The sequence below is a fragment of the Phodopus roborovskii genome, unplaced genomic scaffold (genome assembly GCF_943737965.1).
Source record: "Phodopus roborovskii unplaced genomic scaffold, PHOROB, whole genome shotgun sequence".
In the NCBI taxonomy this organism is placed as follows: Eukaryota; Metazoa; Chordata; class Mammalia; order Rodentia; family Cricetidae; genus Phodopus; species Phodopus roborovskii.
Window position 1 is genome coordinate 2,845,804 of NW_026126603.1, and position 24,138 is coordinate 2,869,941.

General features: G+C 44.4%; 1 protein-coding gene across 8 annotated transcripts in view; it reads left to right on the top strand.

The window, feature by feature from the left end:
• Positions 1 to 24,138, top strand: part of Frmd4a (FERM domain containing 4A) — a 590,169-nt gene that overhangs the window by 510,833 nt on the left and 55,198 nt on the right. For all 8 annotated transcript variants that reach the window (XM_051205872.1, XM_051205874.1, XM_051205870.1 and 5 more), the window contains 3 exons: positions 2,017 to 2,082; positions 2,541 to 2,598; positions 4,952 to 5,038. In XM_051205872.1, the coding sequence (XP_051061829.1) occupies positions 2,017 to 2,082; positions 2,541 to 2,598; positions 4,952 to 5,038 (211 nt within the window). The remainder of the gene's footprint in view (positions 1 to 2,016; positions 2,083 to 2,540; positions 2,599 to 4,951; positions 5,039 to 24,138) is intronic.

Consider the following 24,138-nt stretch of genomic DNA (forward strand, 5'->3'; position numbering starts at 1 on the left):
TTGTCTCTACCTGATCCCTGTGTTTGTGCTATTAGTAATATAGAGAGCCTTCCTTCTGGCTCCCCTCTCTGCCTTTTATCAGCATCAATATCTTTCTGCATGAACAGCTCACCCACAACCATTTTAACAGTATATCCTTTAGGCATGTGACCAGGCCAGCCCTTTCCTAAGGCCTCACCCAGACCCCTGAGTGCTCAATCAGCTGTCTAGTGCACTGGGAGAGTGGCTTGGTAGGGAAGCCAGGTGCCTTCAGTGTCACACCTGCAATAGCAAGGACCATCCTGGTGCCAAAAGAATCCATGGCCCTTTCACCGCGTCCCTACCTTGTGGCCTTGTGCTCAGCCTATTCACACATATTTGCAAGAAACAAAGAGAGTTCAATTTTCTGTAGCCTGTAAGTTTCTCATTGATATTGTGTCTGGCCCTTAAATGGATCTGAGGTATTAGGGACACAGTCTGCAGAGCTAGGAACACCTAGGTTCCAGAGACAGGTGGGAACAGGATGCAGTGGACTTGGACAGGCTAGATGAGTCCGCAGTTGGCATTGGGTATGTCGCCACATGAAAGGCCCCTGTTGACTTAATGGGAAGAAAGAAGCGGGAAAGTGGAGGCAGGAGGAGGTCACCTCTGTGGCTTACCAGATGGCTTTAGATAGCAGGCAGCCGGACAAGATTGGGGGCGGCAGCTGTCAGGCCCCATGAGACCTTGTAGTCAGGCCAGCAGAACAGCTGCCTGTCAGTGTTTGGGACTTTGTGTTGTTGATGTTTCTTAAGCCTTGCTTATGTTCAGAGAATCGTTATTGACTTTCAGTTCCCACCCCCACCTCAGGGATGCTGTCACCCAGAGCTAGAAAAGAAATGGGCTTGCATCTCCATTGGTTGGCTTGACCACAGATCTAGAAGTTGACCTCATGAAATCACAGTTATGTGGTAGAGAATGTGCCATTATAGGTCATGATTATAAAATAGAGAAGGTTCCACATAAATTCTGGGGTGATGGATTAATAGTGGGCACCCAAGATCAACGAATGAAGTCTTGAGGGAGCAACCCTTGTCTCACACATTCTCCCCATCATGACACCCTTATACAAAACTAAAAGAGTCCCTTTGTTGAAGAAATGACAGGTGAGCCCATGGGAATCAAAGTCAAAGCTCAGAGTATGGAGGATGAAGCTCTTAACGTTGTCCTTAGTAGGTGATATACAAGACCTTTGGCCAACCACTGTCCCCTTTTCTTTCTGTGGGCTGGCTCTGTGAGCCCTGAGGCTGTAATGGGAGCTGACATTGTTCCCACCTTTCTTGGCACCGGTCTCTCCAGGAAGGCTGTGTATTACCCCAGTCACACTCCATTCTGTCAAAGAAAATTTTGGCTAGCCATTGTCATCAAGGAGCCATTTAATCTCCTGTTAATTTTAGAAGTAAAACCTCAAAAGATAAATGGGCTGTAATCTCATTCTGTTAGCTAGTATGTTGTTTTCCCAGGGTGGACTTGGGACTTTTATTAACCAGGCCCAAATTCCAGATTTTTCTCTCGGCCTTGGAAGCTCTGAGTCTTAATTACTCAGAATAGTTTGGCCCACAGCACTGGGTAGGAGCAACACTATCCCACTGCCCCAGATCCTGTGTGGACTGGACCAGAAGGGAGAGCTGAGCAAGTTTAACCATATCATCCTCTGTGACTGGTGCCAGCTGCTCCTTGTTTTCCTATCCCATACCATCTTGGGAAGAATAGCACCCCCACCCTGCCCTGCCAACTGACTTAATCTTATCCAAGTGACTAGCAGTCAGAAGTAAAGATAATGTTAAGTCCTCTGAGGAGAGAACAGGCTTTTCTATCCCTACCATTTATAAGAGACTTCACTTTGACCAGCATTGAGACATGTCATTTCAGGACATGGTTATTTTTCAGCTGCAGCTTCCTCAGAGGGTCTCAGAAGGATGGAGGGTGAAGTCTTAGTGTCCTGGGGGGCAGGATGCTCAGCCTCTAATGCCAGAATCCTTTTCCTTCTGATTCTAGTGAAGACAGAGTCATTGAGTACTACAAGAAACTGAATGGCCAGACGAGGGGTCAAGCAATCGTGAAGTAAGTGGCCCTTCTGAGTACGCACTAAGATTGTGTTTGGGAGCTGGAGAGACAACTCAGCTGGGAAGTCACAGGCAAGCAGATCCCTAGACTCCACTAGCCAGCCAGCCTAGCTGAACCAGTGAGCTCCATGCCACTGCGGCTGAGATTTAAAAAAAATAATGTGGAGAGTAACAGAGGAAGACATCCAACATCACCTCACACATACCTGCAATTATATTTTCAGATGCACATGCACACATAAACACATACAAAGCCTATGTATTAATAGGCCACATATCCAAGGTTGTTGATTTCTCCTTTAAAAGATATATCGGGAGAGGAGTGTTTCTACTAATTTCCAAGTTAATAACCACCCCCAGACCTCCATAGCACACAGCAGAAGGACATATATATATGATATGACACCACTTCTGCCTAACAACCATTGTGCATTGTTGTGTGTGTTGTCTTCACAGCTACATGAGTATCGTGGAGTCTCTCCCAACCTACGGTGTTCACTATTATGCAGTGAAGGTAAGTGAACTAATTTGCTCAAGTCCTGCCCACATTGCCCTGAAAAAGTAAGCAAGCAAACTGAAGATTCTCTTATTTTTTAATCTGAAGATTTTGAGGGGAATAGAGTTGATGGAGGTTGGCTCGGTCAGAAAGACTGCTTGCCAGGGGAAATTGAACAACTGAATTTTATCTCAAGGGTACTAATTCTTAATGGAGTAACTCTCCAATACTCTAATTTTTTTTTCTTCTGTGAAGTAATGTAATAAATCTCTACTTCCTTTCAGTCTCAGAGGAGTCCTGGGAAATCAGGGCTTCAGTGCCTCTCACTAGAAAGGCTCCATTAAATATGAGGAGCCAGAAAGACCAAAAACCTGTGGCAGAATGTTGTGTTTCTCTTGAGGGTATGATGCCATATAATCAGCTTTCCAAGGAGAACTGGGTCCATTGGAAAAATCTAAGGCTGTGTTGTTGAATGTGGCATTATCAAATCCAATGTGACATTAGCTTCAGTGTACATTCTGTTTAGTTTCATCCACACTGTGCCATACTGAGATCTCTTTCTGACATGATGGCTAAAAACGCCCACCTTTCTCAAGCATAAATCACAGTGTTGAACAGGGTGACCTGGCCTCTGGGAACTTCTGTTCCAGATGACAAAGGTGAATCCCCTCCGAAGTCCAGCCGCCTAGGTAATGTGTACGAGGATGTGGCCAGTGACCCCCAAGTACAAGTGTTCATTAAAAGGGGCTCAGAATCCCTTGTTCCTGGGGTTCATCACTCTGACCTCACAGTGTCACTGAGTTTCCTCTGGTTTTATTTAGCAAAATCAGTGCCATGTACAAGCACCTCTTGGAGACAGCAACAAGGGACCAACATAATGATCTTATACTATGTGTCTGTCTGTCTGTTGTCCATCCGAATATCTGTCCGTCTGTCCATCCATCCATCCATCTATTTATCTATCCATCTATTCATCTGCCTAGCATGCACAAGGTCTTGAATGTAATCCTCCATGCTATAAATAAATAAATAAAATAAAAAATAAGCATTTTTTTTAGATGGAATGGGGTAATTCAATGGTAGGGTCAACATTTAACATACTTGAGGCCATGAGCTCAAACCCCAACACAAAAAGAAAAGAAAAAAATTGTAAAGAAACCATATACTCCTGGAGCTTTGAATGATTTTTCTCCCCAAAATGTTTTTCTTTTGTCTTTAACCTTTTGCTTACCTTGAGATAACTCATTCTGGCAAATATTTGCAAACTGCCAAGTTTCCAGGATTCTTGTGATGAAGACATTGATTAACACATGTGAAAATTAGTATAAATCTTGGGGAAAGACTGTTTGCTATTCCTGGCATAAAGTCCTAGCATTTGGGAGCATTTGGGAACCACTCAGAATTATCTTCAAAAGGGCTACAGTTCTCACTTGGGTGATGAGGAGCTTTATAAAATGCATAAACAAGGGGACTCGGGGTTTATAATCCAACCTTAATAACGTTCTGGCTTCAGTTTTGCTAAAAATCCTCATTCAGCTGTCTTCCTGGGTGAGCAGGATATCAAGGTGCTGCCATCTGCTCAGTGTGGTTGGGAAGATTTAACTTCCATTAAAGTTTGGTTAAAGTTTGAGCCCTTGGCTTCAATACCTCTGCCCTTTGAAGGGAAGCAGCCCCTTCCGTGCCCTGGGTTTTCTCTGGATCTGACAGTCAGTGGCAGTTTCTTTGATCAGAAATTCATTCGTGTTCTTCAATGTTTTTCTGTATGGTGAGTGAGAGGCTCAGTATGGCTTTGAGGGGCAGGGCACAAGATGCTTGCTCTTGCTAGTTAACAGGTGAAGATGGAGGGTGAGAAGTTGCTCATTTGGTAAAGTGCTGTGTAAGCATTAGGACCAAAGTTCAGATGCCCAGCACTCAAGTGAAACGTCCAGCAGTAGTGAGATAGAAATGAGGGAGCTCTAGGGCTCTGAGAGCAACCAGTGCTAGCCCCTCAGTGAGCTTTAGAAGGTGGACAGAGAGTGCGGTGCAGGGAGACACCCGGTGCTCTTCACAAGTAAGTCCAGGCAGGTGTATGCACACCTGTACACACAGGAACTGGTATGCATTCTTACACAAAATAAATAAGTAAGAGAGGGATACAAGTATCCCGGCTGTGGTTCGGCTTGGAAACCAAGCCAGTTGCCCAGCTCAGGCTTAGTCCCCAGCTCTGTTCACATAACTGAGCATGCATCCACAATGGACACATCAAAGTGGAGAGGTTCCTCCTACTCCAGAGACACTGCCTTTCCCCTTGTTATCAGCTGAGCCAGGAAGTCCCTTGGTCTGTTTGTCTGCTCCAGCCCCATGTTGACCTATACTCCTTTTCATATCCTAGGACAAGCAGGGAATACCGTGGTGGCTGGGACTAAGCTACAAAGGAATCTTCCAGTATGACTACCATGATAAAGTGAAGCCAAGGAAGGTAAGGGTGCCCTCTTCTGTGGACTTGAGGGCCTTCTTTTGAGAGAGGAATGGGGTAGAGTGCACAGCCTGAGGGCTCACCAATCCCATGCTAATGTATATACGTATGTATGTACGTACATACATACATTCTGTTTGAGTTCCCTGGGTAAATATTTTTCTCCCCAAGTTTGGCCCCATCTTTCAAGAGAAGATGGGCAGATGAGTAGAACTATCATGTATGTTCTTGGGAGGCTACATGTTTTGGCAAAATGAAGGAACATTATCTCCTGAGGCCAATCTGAGTTCTCTATGGTGGTTTTTGGAATAGAGCCATAGGTCAAGAGAGTGTACAGGTTAAGGAAAGATGAAAATATAGAGTTAGAAAAAAATCTTGCCCCAGAAAAAGTAGTCAAGTCACTAGAAATACAATGTGTTGGAATTTTGTTTTCACTTGTACAATGTTTTCCAAACCAGAACAACTGAAAACTTAAATGGAAAAATGCTTTTGGTGTGAGAGTGAATGGTTGGTCCATTATACCCTCCTAGACTTCTGTCCAAGCTGTTGTATCTGTGACTTGGATAGAAATCCACCAAATACATCTGGGTTGACCACACTCTATGTACATCTGGGCTGGTCATTCTCCATAAATATCTTGGCTGGCCACACTCTAGCACATCTGGGCTATCCACACTCCATATACATATGAGCTGACCACACTCTATGCACATCTGGGCTGGCCACATTCTATGTACACCTGAGCTGACCACACTCTGTGTACTCTTGGATTGGCCACACTCCATGCACATACCTGGGCGACTATATTCCAAATATATACCTGGGCTGACAATATTCTGTGCACATACCTGGGCTGACCATACTCTATGTACATACCTGGGCTGACCATACTCTATGCACATACCTGGGCTGACCACTCTATGAATTAAACTGTCCTCTTAATCACTTTCTTCCTTAAATTGGAAGTTGAAAATGGCTCTGTGGTAGGAAGAATTTTCACTCAATTGATCAGTAAATCATTTCATTTCTAATAAAGACCAGGAACAAACGATGGAATTATTCACTGGGAATAATGCAGCAATGTGTGGCAAGCTCCAAAACCTCTGTTTTCCATTTACACATAAGAAGTGGATAGTGCCCCCGGTTCCTGCTTAACACTCTAAGTTTTCTGGGCTGTAGACCTACACCTCCTACACCTCTTCCTGGCTATGTCTTTGTGTTTCCCTTGGTACTTTTTTTCTACCTGGCCTTTTAAATTCCCTCTTCAATTCTTCCTCCTTCCCTTTTACATCACCACTTCTTTCTTGACATCCAGTCGAACTGATAGTTTTTTCTACTTACAAATGACAAACACATTCCCAGCACCTTTCTCAAGGTCTTAGTTGCAATGTGTGCAGCTCAGTCTTGTCCTCCTTGGAGGGGGAAAAGTTAGAGGACAACATAGCTTAGGACATCCACAGTAGTGGGTCTGGATGGACACCCAGAGAACTGTAGACCGTAGGCACTTAGGTATTCAGTTGGAGCTTAAAAGTGTCAAGAATTTCCAAAGCATAAGTGAGCCTAGGCCAGTCTGTAAAAGACATGCCAACAATATTGAAATCTTCTGTCCACTGTGTTTCTGTGTAGGTATTTTTTCTTAGTTTCTCTTATGTATAATTCTAATGAAAGTAACAAGCTAGCACTTAGTGTATGTAACACACAAAAGAGATGCATAACATGGACTCATTAAGTTAAAGTTAATCACTATTAGAACTGAGTTTGGCTCCTAGTGCTCACAGAAAGTTTAAAAAAATAGATCAACAGAGAAGGAAGGACAGCAGTTGGATCCTCAGAAAAGCCACCAGTATTCATGGATGAGAATTTTCATCCAGCTAGCTGCTGCCTATATGGGATCATGTACAGTTTGGGAGTCCTTGGAAAATGAGTTCACAGCTGAATATAAAGTTAGGAACAGTTCTTTCAAACCCCAATCAGGCCAAGTGATGCTTCTGCTTCATTAGCTTTGAGGGGGTCTGTGTGTCTGCCAAGACCTTAATGGGGCTTAAGGGCAAAACTGAAGAGTGAATGAAAGCCATAGTTATGAAATCCAGGCTGCTGCAAGACTTGGGGAGGAGTCCTTTTTCTTAATACCCAACATCAATAGCATCACAAACCCCTTTTTGTTGCATGTAGGAAACAGGAGAGACTCTGAGCAGCTCAGAGCACCAGAACATGCATGTGTTAGGGAGGTGCCCACACCTGGCAGAGAGCTGTCACTGGCAGGCTCACTTACAGAGTATTCCAAATCCCTCTTTGGTACCTCCACACCAAGTCCTTAACATCCACTGTAGGTCAGAAACTCCAGGAAGATGTCGGAATTCACAGCTGCTTTCCCAAGCCCACCTTGTCTCTGACTCTCTGCTATGCATGTAGGAAGTGTTACAAGGATATCCACATGGGTCTGGAGATAGGTACCATCACTCAGGGCCATCTGTGTTTCCTGCACTCAGACTTGGGAAAAGCAGACCAGGTATAGCAGGCATGGCTGGGTTGTCCCTGGGTACTGAGAGCTGGAGTGTTCCCAACTACAGAGGATGAATGAGCTGCACATAAGGGATGTCTTCCAGGTGGTAGCACGCCCTCCTAGCACTGGGGCCAGGCACATCCCCAGCACCTTAAGCCTCCAGGGATGCTCAGGAGATGATCTGTGCCCAGAACTAAGTACCTGGAGGCATCTGTAGCAACAACTGCCTCTCCTGCCCAGACAGCTCTTTCCACCCAGCAGAGGCCCTCACTGACACTCTGATCCACTTACGGTGGCAGCTCTGCCACATGGCACCATCGGACTAAAAGCCAACCTTCAAGTTGAGGCAATAGCAAAGCTGAGGTCTCTGAATTCCTTTGAAGGGCTAAGGGCTGTCCTCTGTTATGCCACCTGGGAATATCCACACAGGTGTTCCCATAGGACTTATCAAAAATGTCTCCCTGAATCCCCAAGAGTCCAGAGCTGATGGCCATCTCATGTCAGAAGAACAGCACTTGGTCCTAGTTCTCTGGATGAGATGCAACTTGCTCTGAATGGCCTTGGAAAGGTGGAGGCAAAATGAGGTTCCTGTGGGCTTGAATGGGAGGAAGAATTATGCTTCCTGCTAACAGTACCCCACAGTATACTACCTGGTTCCCTCCAACAAGCAGATTCTTCCCTTCCTAAGTACATCTCTCAATACAAGCTATGAACTGCATTTTAAACACTTTTAAAAAGCCAGGTGTTATAAAGAGGCCTATAACTCCAGTATGCTGTGCTATAGGCAGTTACAGGCAATCCTAGGCTACATTGTAAGATCTTGTCTCCAAAAAAAGAAACAACCAACAAACAAACAAAAACATGGAAAACATACAAAATTTAAATTTAAGGTAGAGGTAGACATATCTCTGTGAGTTCAAAGCTAGCCTAGTCTACAGAGCAAGTACCAGAATAGCCAGGGCTGTTACACAGAGAAACTTTGTCTTGGAAAAAAATTGAAGCAAAACAAAAACTTAGGTTTTTTTTCTTGCTTTTTTTCCCCTCAGAGCATGTTTTGTCTGAAACAATAAGACATGTGGGGACTTTTTAAAAACTTGGTTTTTGTCTTTTGAATGTGTTCAGAAGAATTCAGAAGTTCTAAGTGAAAAGAACCAGGGGCTGCAATCTGGAGGCAGGAACTGAAGAGGAGGCCATGGGTGAAAGCTGATGATTGGCTTGCTCTCTGCGGCTTACTCAGCCTGCTTCCTTATACAGGATCACCTGCCAGGGATGGCATGGCCCTCCACAAGCTGGGGCCTCCTATACCACTCATTAAGCAAGAAGATGCTCTACTCTTGCCTATGATCAATCTGATGGAGGCATTTTCATTTGAACTTCCATCTTCCCAAATAACCCTAGCTTGTCTAAGGTGACACACACACACAAAACCCTAACCAATACAGATGCCAACACAGAAGACTAGTCCTGCAAATACTCTAAAGTAACAACAACCAAGATTTTTAAATTAATTAAATCTGTCATAGGTGCATATCCCCCACCACAAGGCTTCTTGCTTATATATATGATAGTTTCTGACAGTACATTGTAACATGTTGTACAAGCCTTTATCAACACCCCCCCCCATCCACTCTCAGGAAATAGCTGCTTGCATCCTTCACACAGGGAAGTTGTCCTCTTACCCTCAACCTGCCTCCCAGATTCTCAGCTCCTGTTAATACTCATATACCAAATGCCACTTAGAAACATCCCTTTGGCTAGTGTTGCTCTTTTTTTTTTTTTTTTTTTTTTTTTTTTTTTTTTTTTTTTGCACCAATGGGCAGTAGGCCTGCTAATTTTTATTTATCTTAATGTAGAATCAGAGGAGGGAATATCTCTCTCTCTCTCTCTCTCTCTCACACACACACACACACACACACACACACACACTTCTGTCTTAGTTTAGCAATGAATAAAGATTGGAAAGATCATGGTGGTCAAGGAAGAACAATCATGCCTATCCATAGGTTATTGTCTCTTGTTTCATCCCAGTTGCCAACCACCTTTAACATGTCTGCACACCTGTTGCCAATTATCTCTAACATGTGTGCACACCTGTTGCCAACCACCTCTAACATGTGTGCATACCTGTTGCCAACCATCTTTAACATGTATGCACACCCATTTGCCAACTATCTTTAACCTGTGTGCACATCTGTTGCCAGACACCTTTAACACATATGTATAGAAATACCTCACTACCTAGGCACTTATTTCCTAAATTAGAGTCTCCTTGGCCTTAGAAATTAATGAAATAGTACCCAATGAAGGTCTGAGGCCTTGGAGTCAATCTCAGGTTACCTCTGAGTTTGCATTTGTGGTCAGTCACTGAGACCTAGTATATCAAAGTTGAAAACTTCCTGGCACAGTGATATTGGCTGTCCTACACATTCTGCCAATTATGTTAATACAAGCAAAAGTATTTTGTCTCTTTCCAGAAGTATTTTAATATAGTAAATGTCTTAGATTGGAGAGGCCTTGTCAATGTAGCCTAACAGAATGAAGGTCTTGGGGTGCATAAATAGGTCTACCTCACAAGGCGCTCCCTCTATAGAGTAGCTCCCCACAGTCCTTAGATCAAAGCCTGAGGAAATAACAGCTGCTTTAATCTCTCTTACCATCAGCCCCTTCTCTGTAACCGAAGTCATGGGGGTGGGGTGTGGGTAGCTGTCCCACTCTCATGACTCAACTTCACTACCAGTAATAGGATTCTGTGTGGAGTCCTGTTTTTCAACCTTCAGACCCATGGATATACTGGCCAGTCTCACTTTTGGTCATCAGAAGCCACGATAAGAAGAAAACAGAAAACACTCAATGGGCCTTTGAGAAAGTTAGATAATGCTTGAAACATTTGACTCACAAAGACCTCCCTATAGAAGTAATATTCAATATCCATACATTGGCACTCACAGATTTAACTCCCAATCTAGTCTGTATCGAATGAAAGCTATCCTCTGGGAAGGACTGTCGAGTCAGGCCTTCTTACATATTCAATAGGCAGCATTTACTTATTTATTTGATGTGCACTTAGGAGGGCTCTTATGTGTGCTTAGATGCACAATTAGGAGCACTTCAGGGTCCCTTCTGAGGCATTAGGAAAAGGAACCAAAGTAATTGGCCAGCTTCTGAGCTGCTAGTGTGGCTTCCTAACTCCTGAGAGTATTTCAGAGATGGGGCAATGGCTCCAGAGTCTGATGCATTTCTGTCACCTCCCCCAGATGAGTAAAGACTTTTTAAATTCTATGAGATGATGAGACAGGAAGCGAAAACAGTATTTACAGGAAATATTCCATTAACTATGAGCTAACTCCCAGCAGCATGGCCCTGCTCAATTACTCAGTGCGATAAGAATGCCTTCCTTGCTGACTTGGTCCAGCTTCTGGTTGGGCACCTTTGACTCATCTGCTGGCTGCAGAGCCCTCTGACTTGCCTGGCTCTGGCTGGGTGCCTTGCTTCTTCCAGCTTGTCTGTTCTCCATGGAAACCACACCCTCTGTGCATGCCAGAGGAAATGCTTGTGTTTACCATTCTTAGCATTTTGCAGCCCTTGCTCCTTCATGGTGCAGGATCAAGGAGCCCCCTCTCAGCACTCCTTCAGATAATAACGTGGGATTCATGGGCCTGCAAAGGTTCAGTGCCCACAAAGGTTCAGTGCCCATGGGTGACAGCTCCTTGTAGGGGGTCAGCAAGGAGAGTTAGCCTTAAAGCTGGGGACCAGGCACTGAGGGGTGGAGGTTGGGGAGGAATGTAAGAAGTTACCAGAATGACTGACTCCCCAATCCAAGCATGCCTGTAACCCCAACACTTGGAAAGTTCTAGGCCAGCTATGGTGACATAGCAAGACCCTGCCTCCCTGCCTCAATCAAGGGTTGGAATGTAGCTCAGTAGTTGTGTGCTTGTCTGGACACACACACACACACACACACACACACACACACACACACACACACCGATTTGTAAACCAGTGGCCTTCATATCTACTTAGAGCTCCAAAGTAAATGGTGGGAATTTGGATGCTGTTTGTTCACTTCTGGCATGGGGGGATGGAGCTGTGACACATTTAACCTTTCTGCATCTCTTTTTATCTGTGAAAAGGAGACTGAAAGACACAGACAGAATGGATATAACTTAGTTTTCTCCACTTTGAGTAAGTTCGCTCCTCCAAGAGTTTCCCTCTGTGAAGACAAGAGAGCAACTGCCCTTGACTTAGCAAATATCATTACAGTCTCTTTTATACCGAACAAGAGAAGCAGAAGGAAGCGCAAACAATGTGCCTTTGTTAAGAGGAGGTTTCTTTCTTGGTTATTGAGTCTGGGAACCCAGGGTCCCTCTGTTCCCACAGGTTCCTGGGGAGACCATTCTCAGCATGCCAGACTTCCAAGGGCACCAGCTCATATTCCAGTCTTTTCTGGGGATCTCACATCCCTGTCAGACTGTCACCTTTGAGGAAAAGTTCATTTGTCTTTGAGCAGGAAAAAAATCAACATTATGTCACACAGGTGGTTGATTTGGTTTTGTGTTTGCTTGTTTGTTGGGGGGTAACATTTTACTAGATGTAGGCCAGGCTATCATCAAACTCTAAATTATCCAGCCTCACCCTACCATGTAGCTGTGATTACAGGATTATTCTACTAAACCTGACTATAGGTGTGGGGGGGGTGAGAGAGAGAGAGAGAGAATGTGAGTGTGTATGTGTGCGTGTGAGAGAGAGTGTGAGAGAGAGAATGTGAGTGTGAGTGTTAGAGAGTGTGTATGTATGTGAGTGGTGTATGGTGTGTGTGTTTGTGAGAGAGAATGAGAGAGAGGTAGGTGTGTGTGTGTGTGTGTGTGTGTGTGTGTGTGTGTGTGTGTGCGCGCGCCTTGCAAGGTGTCATTCTTCAGGCACTTACCTTTTCTTTTGAGACAGAGTCCCTCACTAACCCAGAATTCCCCACATAAGCTAAACTGGCCAACAAGCCTGCCTACTTTGCCTCCATAGTGCTGAAATAAGTGTACACTACACTACCACACCTTGTTTTGTTTTGTTTTGTTTTTCACATGGGTTCTGGGGATCAGACTCAGGTCCTCATGTTTACAAGGCAAGCACTATAGTATCCGAGCTATATCCCCAAACTGAGAACACCAATTTCCAGATAGAATGACTCCATGTCTGTCTTTAACTGTTCCCCACACTAACCAGTGCCCGAGCCAGATCTGATTAGATGGCCAGGGCTGTTTTTCTTCCCAAGCTAATAGTTGTGGCATGTGGCTTCATCCTCTTCCTAGTCAATGTCTAGTCTCCTAGACATCTTTTCCTCTCTGGCCCTATACAGTGCATGCACCAACACTGAGAAAGGCCATATAAATAGCCACAGTGATGGTGTGGACAGTAGGGGTCAAACGGGACGTCGGGTATTTATAACATTTAAATAAACACGCAGCCAGACAGCATAGCAGAGCCCTTGAGACTGGGGAGCTTCTAAAGAACCCTGCAGACAGATTCCCACTACTCTAGGAGCCTCATTGACCCTGGATACAATTTGAAGAAGCAAATCAAAACCAAATGCTATAGTCAGATCCCAGAGCATTGCAGGGGAGCATTCAGTAGCCCCACTCATGCCAGAAGAACCACAAACAGTAGTAACTTCTGGACTGACTTTGTCTTTCTGGCTTCAAAACCAGTGACTTTTCATGGGATAACAACATCAAGCCCACAAGGGTGCAGCTCTTTTATCCCACATTACTTCGTGTGTCTTTCCCTGCCCCTTGATAAAGCCACAGGCAGTCTCAGGCTTCTCTGATCATTCCCACATACTCAAAGTCACCTACCCACTTGAAACAGCAACACAAGCTTCTAGTAAGACGTTAGTGCAACTGAAGAGATGGCTCTGCAGTTAAGAGTGCTTGCTGCTATTGTCCAGGACCAAAGTTCAGTTCCTAGAACCTTATCAGGTGACTCACAAACACCTGTAACTTTAGTTTAGCACCAGGAAAGCTGATGCCCTCTTCTGCTTTCCCCAAGAACCCACATCCATTTGCACACACATAGACACACACACATAAATACAAGTAATGTTAATTTTTTTAAAGAAATTATGGTTTTCAGTCCTAAGAAGCAATAAAGAATTCTGTGTCAGCTTTTGGGTGTTGTAACAAAATTCCTAAGATTATCAACTTATAAAGATGAAGGGTCATTTGGGCTTATAGCTTTATAGGTTCTAGGCCATGAGTAGTTGGCCCTTGCTTTGAGGCTTGTTACAAGACAAAAACCATAATGGGAAGTACATGGCAAAAAAAAAAAAAAATCACCAAACTCATCCACAAGAAACAAGGGAAGAAAAAGAAGGGTCCAGGGTTCCAAAATCTTCAGGAGCATTCCCTAGTGACCTAATGACTTCCCATAGTATTTCTCCTCCTCTCCTAAGGATCTCACAGCCATCTTCCTAACATCACCACCCTGGTTACCAAGGCTTTAACACATGGGCCACTGGGGAACATTCCCAAGTATCAAACAGATGAGGTGGCTTAGTAGATAAAGGTTCTTACAACCAAGCATATTGACCTAAGTTTAATACCCAAGACCCACATGGTAGAAGGAGAGCACTAACCCTTGCAAGTTTTCCTCTGACCTCCACACAAACACCCTGGTACAGGCATTTCACACATGTACTCACACAAATAAGTAAATAGAAAATAAACAAATGAGTAAATGAAAATTTTAAAAAACATAAAGGTCCAATGTATAGTTAGCTTTGGTCTTAACATTCCATCTCCTCCCTGTCTACTGAATTCTACCTCTCATCTACTTCACTTGACTTCTGAGGGGACCCATGACATTCTCCAGGTGATTGTCATAATCTCTAGGTTTGTGTAGACATGTGGTCTTCCCACCTACTTCTAGTGGGAAGCAGATGGCTCACAGCTGTCTGTCTCCCAAGATCCTCCCCCAAAGTATTTCTCTCAGTTTCTGCCTTCTTGAACATGGCACCCTGCAAACTGTGAGTAAAGAATTTAAGGATTGTCCAACCATAAGACTTTATGCACCATTGGGGTGTGTGTGTGTGTGTGTGTGTGTGTGTGTGTGTGCTGGTACGCATGTGTGCATGTGGATGCCAGAGAACAGCTCTGGCCTCCCCCTTTGAGGTAGATTCTCTTACTGGGCTGAAGCTCACCAGTTAGGTAAGACTTGGAGTCAGTGAACCCAAGGACACCCCTGACTCCATCTCCCTATCCTGGGATTTCAAGTGTACATCACCATGCCTTGGATTTTATGTGGGTTCTGGGAATTGGACTCCGGTCCTTGTGTTTTCAAGGCAAGCGCTTTATCAACTGGCCATCATTCTAGCCCCTAAGGTTTTAAAAATTCTAACAAAATTCGTATAACACAAGTGACTGTGTTACAGCTTCACTGCACAATTCAGGGCAGCCCATCTTCAGAACTCTTCTGTATTACAGACCTAGAACTTACACCCATGTCACTACGGTGCTGTGTCCTCTGCCATAGCCTCTGGCTGCCTTCTCTGCTTCCTGTTTCTATAAGTTTGACCCTCTAGTTGGTTGCCTGTATTTGTCTTTGAGTGAGCATACCAACCCCAGATCACATTTCATAGTGAGAAGGGGCCCTGGGTAGGTAATAATTATGCCACCATGCCAGAACTACGGCCTGTGTCACCTTATCGAGCCTGTTGGTGACCTTCCTACTCTGCTCATGGCCTCTCCTGCCTGATGATCAAATCACAAGTTTCTTATGTAGGACTGCTCATCCTGAAGTCTCACGAGGGACTTTCATTTTACCTGTCTCTGTCCAGTGGCCAAGGCAACTGCAGACAATAAAATCTACGACAAGCCCATGTGGGGTTAATGACTGGAGATTTCTAAGGGTTCTGTCCAGTGAAACAGACTACTTAACAGCCTGGCTGTTTTCACCAGCATTACTGACAGGTGTTCCTGCTACCTGAACCTCCACCAGTCCTTTTCATCATTCTGGAAGGCATATACTGACATCTTATTAGCCAATGATCCCTATGCCCACTGGCTTCCCAGCCTGGTTGTGGTGGTTTCTGTTCTGGCCTTTTAATGAGAGGGCAAAGCACCAAGAGGGCTCTGGCCTCCAGGCTCCATAGGACCTCCCACACATTGGACTGGAAACTGAACGCCAGCCCTACCTTAGAAAGCTGTCAGGGTCACAGCTGAGTGTGTTTCCTGTGCACCTGTGTGTTTCTAATCACATAATTGACTTTATGTTTGACATTTGGAAACCCATTTAAAAAAAGCAGTCCCAGGCCAGATTTCCCACTGGCAGAGAACAGCAAGCACCCAGGGGTGCTACTGCCCCGGTTGCTCACATGCTCAAGGTCTCTGGAAGGTGGGTCATCCATAATCCCCCCAGCAAATGAGAGAAGGGGGTTCCTACAACAAGGGAAGACTCTTATGGAAAAAGGGGTGCTGCTGAGAGTAAGGGGGCTTCTATTTTATACTGAGCTGCTGGATCCTTTAACACTATTAACCTTATTGAGGTTCCCCCACCCCCACCCCAACAAGTACAGGGCATTAGACCCAGGGCTTTCTCCATGCTAGACAAGTACTCTTCTATGAGCCTATGAGCTACATTTCCAGCTCTCTCTCTCTCTCTCTCTCTCTCTCTCTCTCTCTTCCTTCCTCTCTTCCTCTTTCCTCTCCCTCCCTCCCTCACTCCTTCCCCCTTCCCCAGATTTTAATATGAGTGCCAGGGATCTGAACTCAGGTTCTCCTGCTTCCCCAACAAACACTTTACTAAATGAACCATCTCCCCAGCCCAGCAGCCTATTTATTCCTTTTTATGGCAGAATAATATTCTTTGGTTGTTACTTCAGCACCTTCTGCACTGGCATACAACACACACACACACACACACACACACACACACACACACACACACACACATTAGTATCTGCCCAGTCCCTCATAGCCGTCATAGCTGGCCACCTTTGTAACGATGCCAACCCTTCTTCTGCCCTGCCTGCTTGTTATACTTGTCCTTGGGACCTGTTATCCTTTGACTGAGCGTGCCCAGTGGTTTGTGTATTGATTTCTTATTTGTTTACTTATTGCCTCATAAAAATTCAGAGACCACTAATTCTATTGGTGCCTCATACAGTATCCAATGAACAGCAGATACTCAACAAATAAAAGATATTTAATACCATGTTTGGTAGCACATCTATAATACCAGAACTCAGGAGCCTGATGCAGGTGGATTGCTATGACTACATAGTACCAGGTCAGCCAATGCTGCATAATAAGACCCAATCTGGAGGGGGGGGAAGTAATAAAGTATCTAATAATGTGTTGCAATTCACTGCTAATTTTGAAGACATCCTAGCACATATGTATGTGTACAGTAGCCGATTGGACTTAAGTATAAATAGGATAACTCTTAAGGAATGGTTCAAGCACTCATCCATGTGAGCAGAGAGACATTTGCAAGGAACAAGAGTGGGCCTGAGGAAGGAAGGAAGGAAAAAATTAAAAATATCTGGATTTGCCTTTGCTTTTATTTTTTGCGTGTTGGACCAAAAAGAAATTAAGAGCTGGTAACAACTGGCTATCAAGATTACACTGCTGGGATCATTCAGGCTATCAGACACTTCTGGTTCCTTGGGGTTTTTCTCTTTCATAGAAGTGGATGTGTTAGATTAGGAAATCCTGGTGTTGAGTCCTGGTGACCTCGTCATCATGGGAGAGTGTGGCAGCTTCCTTTTGCTGAACTGTACACTGCTGGGAAGATTTTTCCTAATCAGCATGGTTCATAGGGTAAACCCAAGGTGCTCTGACCTTCCTAAAAACTGCTGACCCTGTTTAACACCCAACTCCAGCACAGCCAGAACCTGGTAGACATGATTCTGCCCGACAGGCAGGGCTGGAGCAACAACACCTGCTGATGGACCAGTGAATGTTACTGCAGGGACCCACCCTGCCTGACTGTACTGACAAAGAACTTTAAGCAGACAAAGGCAGTTTCTACATAGGATGAGCTGTTCAGTCCAAGTGGTGATTAGAATTCCAGGGTTCCTAGGTTTATAGCCCCCTCCCCCCCCCAGTTCTTTTTTGGAATCATGCTGAGTTTAAATAGAGCTGCTCAGGACTCTGAGTTCTTGGTTGGGTTCCACTGTTCTTCTTTTGTCTGGCTCTAACTGCTACCTCCCTATGGCCATGAATAGTTTAGTAATGCACTTGGGTTGGGAGATGGGTGGCCATGTGTGTGCCTATATGTGTATGTGGAGTCTGGAGTCCACAGGCCAACTTCGAATGGTGTTCCCCGGGTGCCTCCCTCCTTGTTTTTGAAAAACATTGGACTGAGGCTTGCATATTCAGCCAGGCTGGCTGGCTAGCAAGTTCCAGGGCCTTCCCAACTCTAGGAAGAGTTGGCCACTTTACATGGGTTCTAAGGGTCAAGCTCTGGTCCTCATTCTTTCTCACCACTTTCCTCCCTGGGTTATCTTCCTATCCCTAGAACTGTGCCTTTCAAGAAGCAGCTGCCTTAATCAGTGCAGGCTCCTTACTTTGTGGAAGTAGCCTGAATTCAAGCTCAAGTACATATCACCATCACATGTATAAACTTGCACATTTCTGAATTGAGTTTGTCGTAACTCATTTCTTAACATCCTTCCTTCCTTCACTCAGTCCACAGCTATTGAGTAACAGGTAACTGATTTACCTCAAGCATTGTGCTCCAAGACAGAAACAAAACAAACGGTACATTCTAGAAGCTCAAATGTAGTGAAGACATCTGAGTAAAAAGACAGATGGCTACAACACAGGATGGTGATGGCTTTGGTAGAGGGATGGGTATAGATATCTGGCAGAACTGCCCATGCTAGGGACTGGGAAACCTGTGGTGCCAGGAACAGCCTGATGAGAGGATGTGGCTTGGGGTAGGACGCTGAGCAACCTCAGTTGTTTCCTCTGCTGTCTCCCTCCTCCTCCTGTAAGTTCAGGAATCTTCAAACTGACCTTACCACTTCAGAATTCCTCCAGGGGAAAGGGAGACACCAGAGCCTAAAAAGTAGGACCAGCCTTTCTAGAAAGACTGGAATATGAGAGTTGAAGTCTTTACCTCTAGAACTCACCATCTTCATTCTAGGGAAGGTATTTCAGGGATGTCAGTAAAGGAGTAGCAGCTAGGGCTGCTGCTGTAGAGAGGGTGGCTCAGTCCAGCCCATTGCAAGCCTTGGAAAAGTCAGATCATCTAGGAAAAAAATCCAAGCCAAACTACCTATTTCCTGCTGGCAACAGCAATGTCTGAATGGCAGCATGCAATGCAAAAGGCTTCATCCTGTGGCTGGCTTGAAAGAAAGCTGCAGATCTTCTGTCCTGATACCTGCAAACCAGCCTCAAACCCAGTTCCCCATCCAAGTAAAGAGATCTAGTGCTCACAACTGAATTCTCAGCAGCATGCAAAGGGTCTCCCTACCATGCCCACCCAGACCAGATCTGCAGGAGCTACGGATATAACTCAGTTGGTAGAGTGCTCACTTAGCACTGCATAAAACTGGTCATTAGAGCTTGGAAGGAAGAGGCAAGAGGATAAGCAGTTCAAGCCCATCCTGGGCTACATGAGATCCAGTCTCAAAAGAATAAAATAAAATCATGCTGGGCATAGTGGAACAAGCCTTTAATCCCAGCTCTTGAGAAGCAGAGGTGGATGGATCTCTGAGTTCAAGGCCATCCTGATCTATAGAGTAAATTCCAGGACAGCCAGGGCTACACAGAAACTGTCTCAAAAAACAGACAGATATAGATGATAGATAGATAGATAGATAGATAGATAGATAGATAGATAGATGAGTAGATAGATGGGTAGATAGATGATAGAATTAGCTAACCCAGTTCTATGAAGGACCAGTTCCTCATCAGCAAGATTCTTAAGATACTAGGGGTTATGAATGCACAAACAAGCTGCTGTTAAATAATGACCCCTAAACTGCCCTTCTGCCATGCTGCCTTTCTTTTGGGTCCACATGGGTGACAGGATGGTAGTGTTGGTTTTTTATTACCTTTAAGCTGAATAGTTTTGTAGGTACAAATGAATAGCTGAAGTCCTATGTAGAGTCTGTTGCCATGATTTTCTGCCATCCAGCTCAGCTTTCTCTAGGGTCAGATGACCTCCTCAAAGGGGATGGGGATGTTGTAATAAGGTCATATCCTTAGATAGAGCTCCCAGGTACCAGAGAACGATGTGTTCACCTCTAAAACAAATAGAAAAGTACAACTTTTCCCATGCAAAGTCTCCCCTCCAAAGTAGTCAAGTACTATATGAAATAAACCCATTAGAACAGCCTGACAAAATGTTGTGAAATGGCCCATTACAATTTTCTCTGTACGTGGGCTGACTAGTTCTCTCTATACTTGTTTGTTATGAGTATTTTCTCATTGTTTTGACAAAGGCAACTTGAAGGAGGAAGGGTTGGTGTTGGTTCATGGTTTGAGCATGGCAACAGGAGCATGAGTGAACTAGTCACATGGTCTACTCTCAGGAAACAGAGACAAATGCCGGTAATTAGCTTCTCTTCCATTTTATTGCCATGACCCCAACCCAATGAATTGTGGTACCCACATTCAGAGTGGGTCGACTCAGTTAAACTCCCCTAGAAACATGCTACTCAGGCATGCTGGGAGGTGTGTCTTTTAGGTGATTCACAATAGTGATTAACCATCATACCTACTGGAGGAAGCCGTGTGTGTGTGTGTGTGTGTGTGTGTGTGTGTGTGTGTGTGACTTTTATTCTTTGTGGATTTCACATCATGCATCCATTCCCACTTATCTATGTGCCCCCTCAAATCCACCCTCTGCCCTTGTAACTTCCCCCCAAAACAAAACCAAATCTAATAGAAAAACCAAACAAAACAGAACCAACTGAAACAAAAACAAAAACAAAAACAAAAACAAAAAAAAAAACAAAGAAAGAAAAAGAAGACTCTTGTGGAGGTGTAGTGTGACCCGGTGAGTCACACAGTTTAGCCTTTAGTCGGTACATCAGTACTTGCAAGTGTTCGTTGCTATGAGTCATTGGTCTGGTTCTAGGCCTCTGGTTTCTGCTGTTATTCCACTGGTAATGGGCTCTCACTGGAGCTCCTCTTGGATATCTTGTTGTTGTCCTGTGCTGTTTGGGATTTGTAGGTTCATCTCCTTCACACGCTCCAACGGTTCATAGATTTGGTGAAAGTTGGGGTGGACTAACTCATAGTCCTGGTTCTGGGCCTGGGTGGTAGCTGGGTTGGTCAGCTCACTAGCTTTCCTTTATCATTACTGCCCAGATGAGCTCTCCAGAATTGCCCGGCGAGCTCACCCAAAGCAGTCTACAGCAAGGAGTGGAGCCCCTTCTCCTGCTCTTGGGACCTCAGATCTGGATCCCCGTCACTCATATCACCAGGGCCAGCTCTACTGCTTTAACTGGGCAAGGTGCTGGGCCCTCTCCCCCAATTGCTGTAGGGGGCATAGAAGGGAAGTGGCAGGGTCAACGCTCCTGCTTTCACACCCTCAGGGCTGGCTCACCTGCGTCCAGACAGCAGGGCCAGCTCTAGGGTACTGCCTAGAAGGGAAACAGAGGCTGCTTTATTGAGCAGTGCAGCAGGTGAGAGTCTGGGCTAGCTCTCCTACTCCTGGGACCCCAGGGCCAGCTCTCTCACCTGCTGCAGGTGGTATGGAGGAAGAACTGGTTAACTGAGAGGTTAATCCATTGGCATCTCCAGGCAGTGACCTGGCATTCACCACTCACTCCCCTTGCTTCCCAAAGACTCACTCCATTCTGGGGAGGGAGGGAGACATTACATCTGGAAGAGAAAGGAAAGCACAATGCCTCCTTAAAGTATTCGTGTTTGCCAAAGCGTCATGATAAAGTCTTTCTGCAAGAAAAAGCTGAGGTGGAGAAGAAGAATCATAGAGACAGGTCCTCAGGGAAAACGATAAAAGGAAATCAAACCCCGTGGGAGGAGGGAGAATCAAATGGCCTGTTTCTCTCCAGGCTCGGTTAAGGACTCATTAACCTCATTCTCTCTTTTCCTAATGATTCTTAAACCCAGTGAAACTAAAAGGTTTTTGATGGGTTAAAAAAAAAAGTCTATCCATTAAAGGGTCAGTGCTTGGTTCTCTGGGCATCTGTCACTGTATTAACCACATTAGTTTGAAGTTCCTGATGTCTGACAGGGAGAGAGGGGCAACCTATCTGGAGAAACATATTGAGTCCATTAGATCTGGCTGTGGAGAAAAACTAGCCATTGTTTTAGTTGCTGGGTATGCAAGCATTCCCAAGAGGAAATAGATGCCTGTAAATGCTCAACAAACTATGGAGGACATGCACCCTCTATTCACTGCCTATGGTCATTGTTTGTATACTTTGGAGGGCCTAATTTGGTTCGTGGTGTCTAAATGCACTGATTAATACTAAGTCCTATTATATGAGGACATTTGATTTGTAGGATCGATGTCTTGAGATTAGAAGTCATAGCAGTGAAATGGTAAAAATGGACTCTGGTCAAAATTGCAATGGGACTGGGGATGCAGCTCACTAGAATGCTTGCCTGGCATATGCAAGGCCTGGGTTGCGTCCCTAACATCACAAATACATATGTGTAAATGGTGTGGATGACATATGTTATAGAGATGAGTGATAGAGTTATACATCAGCAGGTGGGGGGGATTAGCTAGAAATGATTAGGAAAAAACAAAACCACAGAAAACATCTTGAATTCTGCCCAAATAGAATGAAGAGCCGTAGGTAAGCTCATGCTTATAGTGTGAAAAACTCATTTGAATAGATAATATTTGGACCATGGTAAGATGGCTTAGTGAGGAAAGGCACTTGTCACCAAGTGGGACACACATGGAGAAGAGCGAAACTGACTCCTACAAACTGTTCTCTGACACCCCCACACCCACAAAAAAATAAATGTAAAATGTGTAAGGAAAATATTTTGAATGCCCTTGGTTCCATTTCCATCATCTTTCAAACAAAATGGTACAAACATGGACTTTAGACTGATACATGATCAAACTATCAAGATCTTTTATGTTTTACATTAAGAATAGTAGCATGTAGCCAGTGAAGAGTAATGGACAGGAGAGTAGCTAGCACTTACTGAGTTCTGACTAGGTACCAGGCACCAAGTTAAGGCACCCTATACATTGATACATTAATATAGTAGCCCTACAGAAAAAAGTGTTGTTCATAGCATTATTTCTAAAATGAATAGACTAAAGACACAAAGAAATTAGATTGCTAAAGATACATAGCTACTAAATATATGGTAGATTATATGACTTTGAAAACCATTCTTTTAATAAGTCAGTATTACCCATTAGTAGGAAATATTTAGAACAAGATACTTCATTTAAAAATTCAAGAGAACAGCATTGGGATGTTCTTTGGAGTTGTGATACCAGCTCTGACCTTTGTATGGACAGGGCATATGAATATCTCATCCTGGAGATTCAAATTTAGAAGACCTTGCAAGTTCAGAGCCAGAAGGGAGAACCCTTGACCTCCAAGCCAGGGTTATTGTTCCTTGTGTTGGTTAGTTTTTTGTCAACTTGACACAAGCTACAGTCATCTGAGAATGAGGAACCTCTGCTAAGTAAATGCCTCTTACCTGTGGGCATTTGAGCCCAGATCATTATGGGTGGTGCTACCCCTGGACAAGTGATCCTGTTTGTGTAAAAAAGCAAACTGAGCAAGTGCTGGGCAGGATGGGGAGCAGTGGGCAGCATTCTTCTATGGCTTCTGCTTCAGTTCCTGCCTCAAGGCTCTTGCTTTAAGTTCTGCCCTGATTTTCCTCGGTGATGGAATGTGACCTGAGAGTTGTAATGGGAGCTGGCCCTCATTGTTCATGGGAAATTAGTTAGTTCCAGAACCTTGGGTTGGTAAACCCCTTACATAAAATGATACAGTATTTGCACAGGGTCCATTTATGATCCTGTCTAGAGTTTCATTTCTTTTCGTTTTTGAGACAGGGTTTCACCAGGTAACCCAGTCTGGCCTAGAACTCACTATGCATGCTAATCTGGACTCAAACTGGTAGTAATCCTTCTGCCTCAGTGCCTTGGTTTCTTAAGTACTAGGATTATAGATGTGATCTGACATGCCCAGCTTCCCATATACTTTAAGTCATGACTATGAGATGTGCAATACCTAAAACAGTAGAAATGCTATGGGAGTAGTTATGACATTGTGTAGATTTGGGAATCGTGACAAGATAAAAACGGTCTGTATGTTTGTCTTCAGTACAGACAATTTTTTTCAAGTGTTTGCAACTCCTAGGTAGAGGGACAAGCAGATGCACACACACTGTGGGGTGGACGGATAACTATAGAAACACATGGTAGGCATCATACTCTTCCTCTTGCCTATTAGCATAGCCTTCCATATTCCATAGACATTTTCTAATGTGAATGAATAAAAGAGATTGGATTACATGAGGATTAGAGCTCAACCTAAAACACAATACCTTTGCTTCTCTTTTCTTTATAAATAAAACAAATTGGCTGTCCACAGAACAGTTTAAAATGGACACATGGCCCCAACGGTTTTCTCCACATTTGTATAGCTACT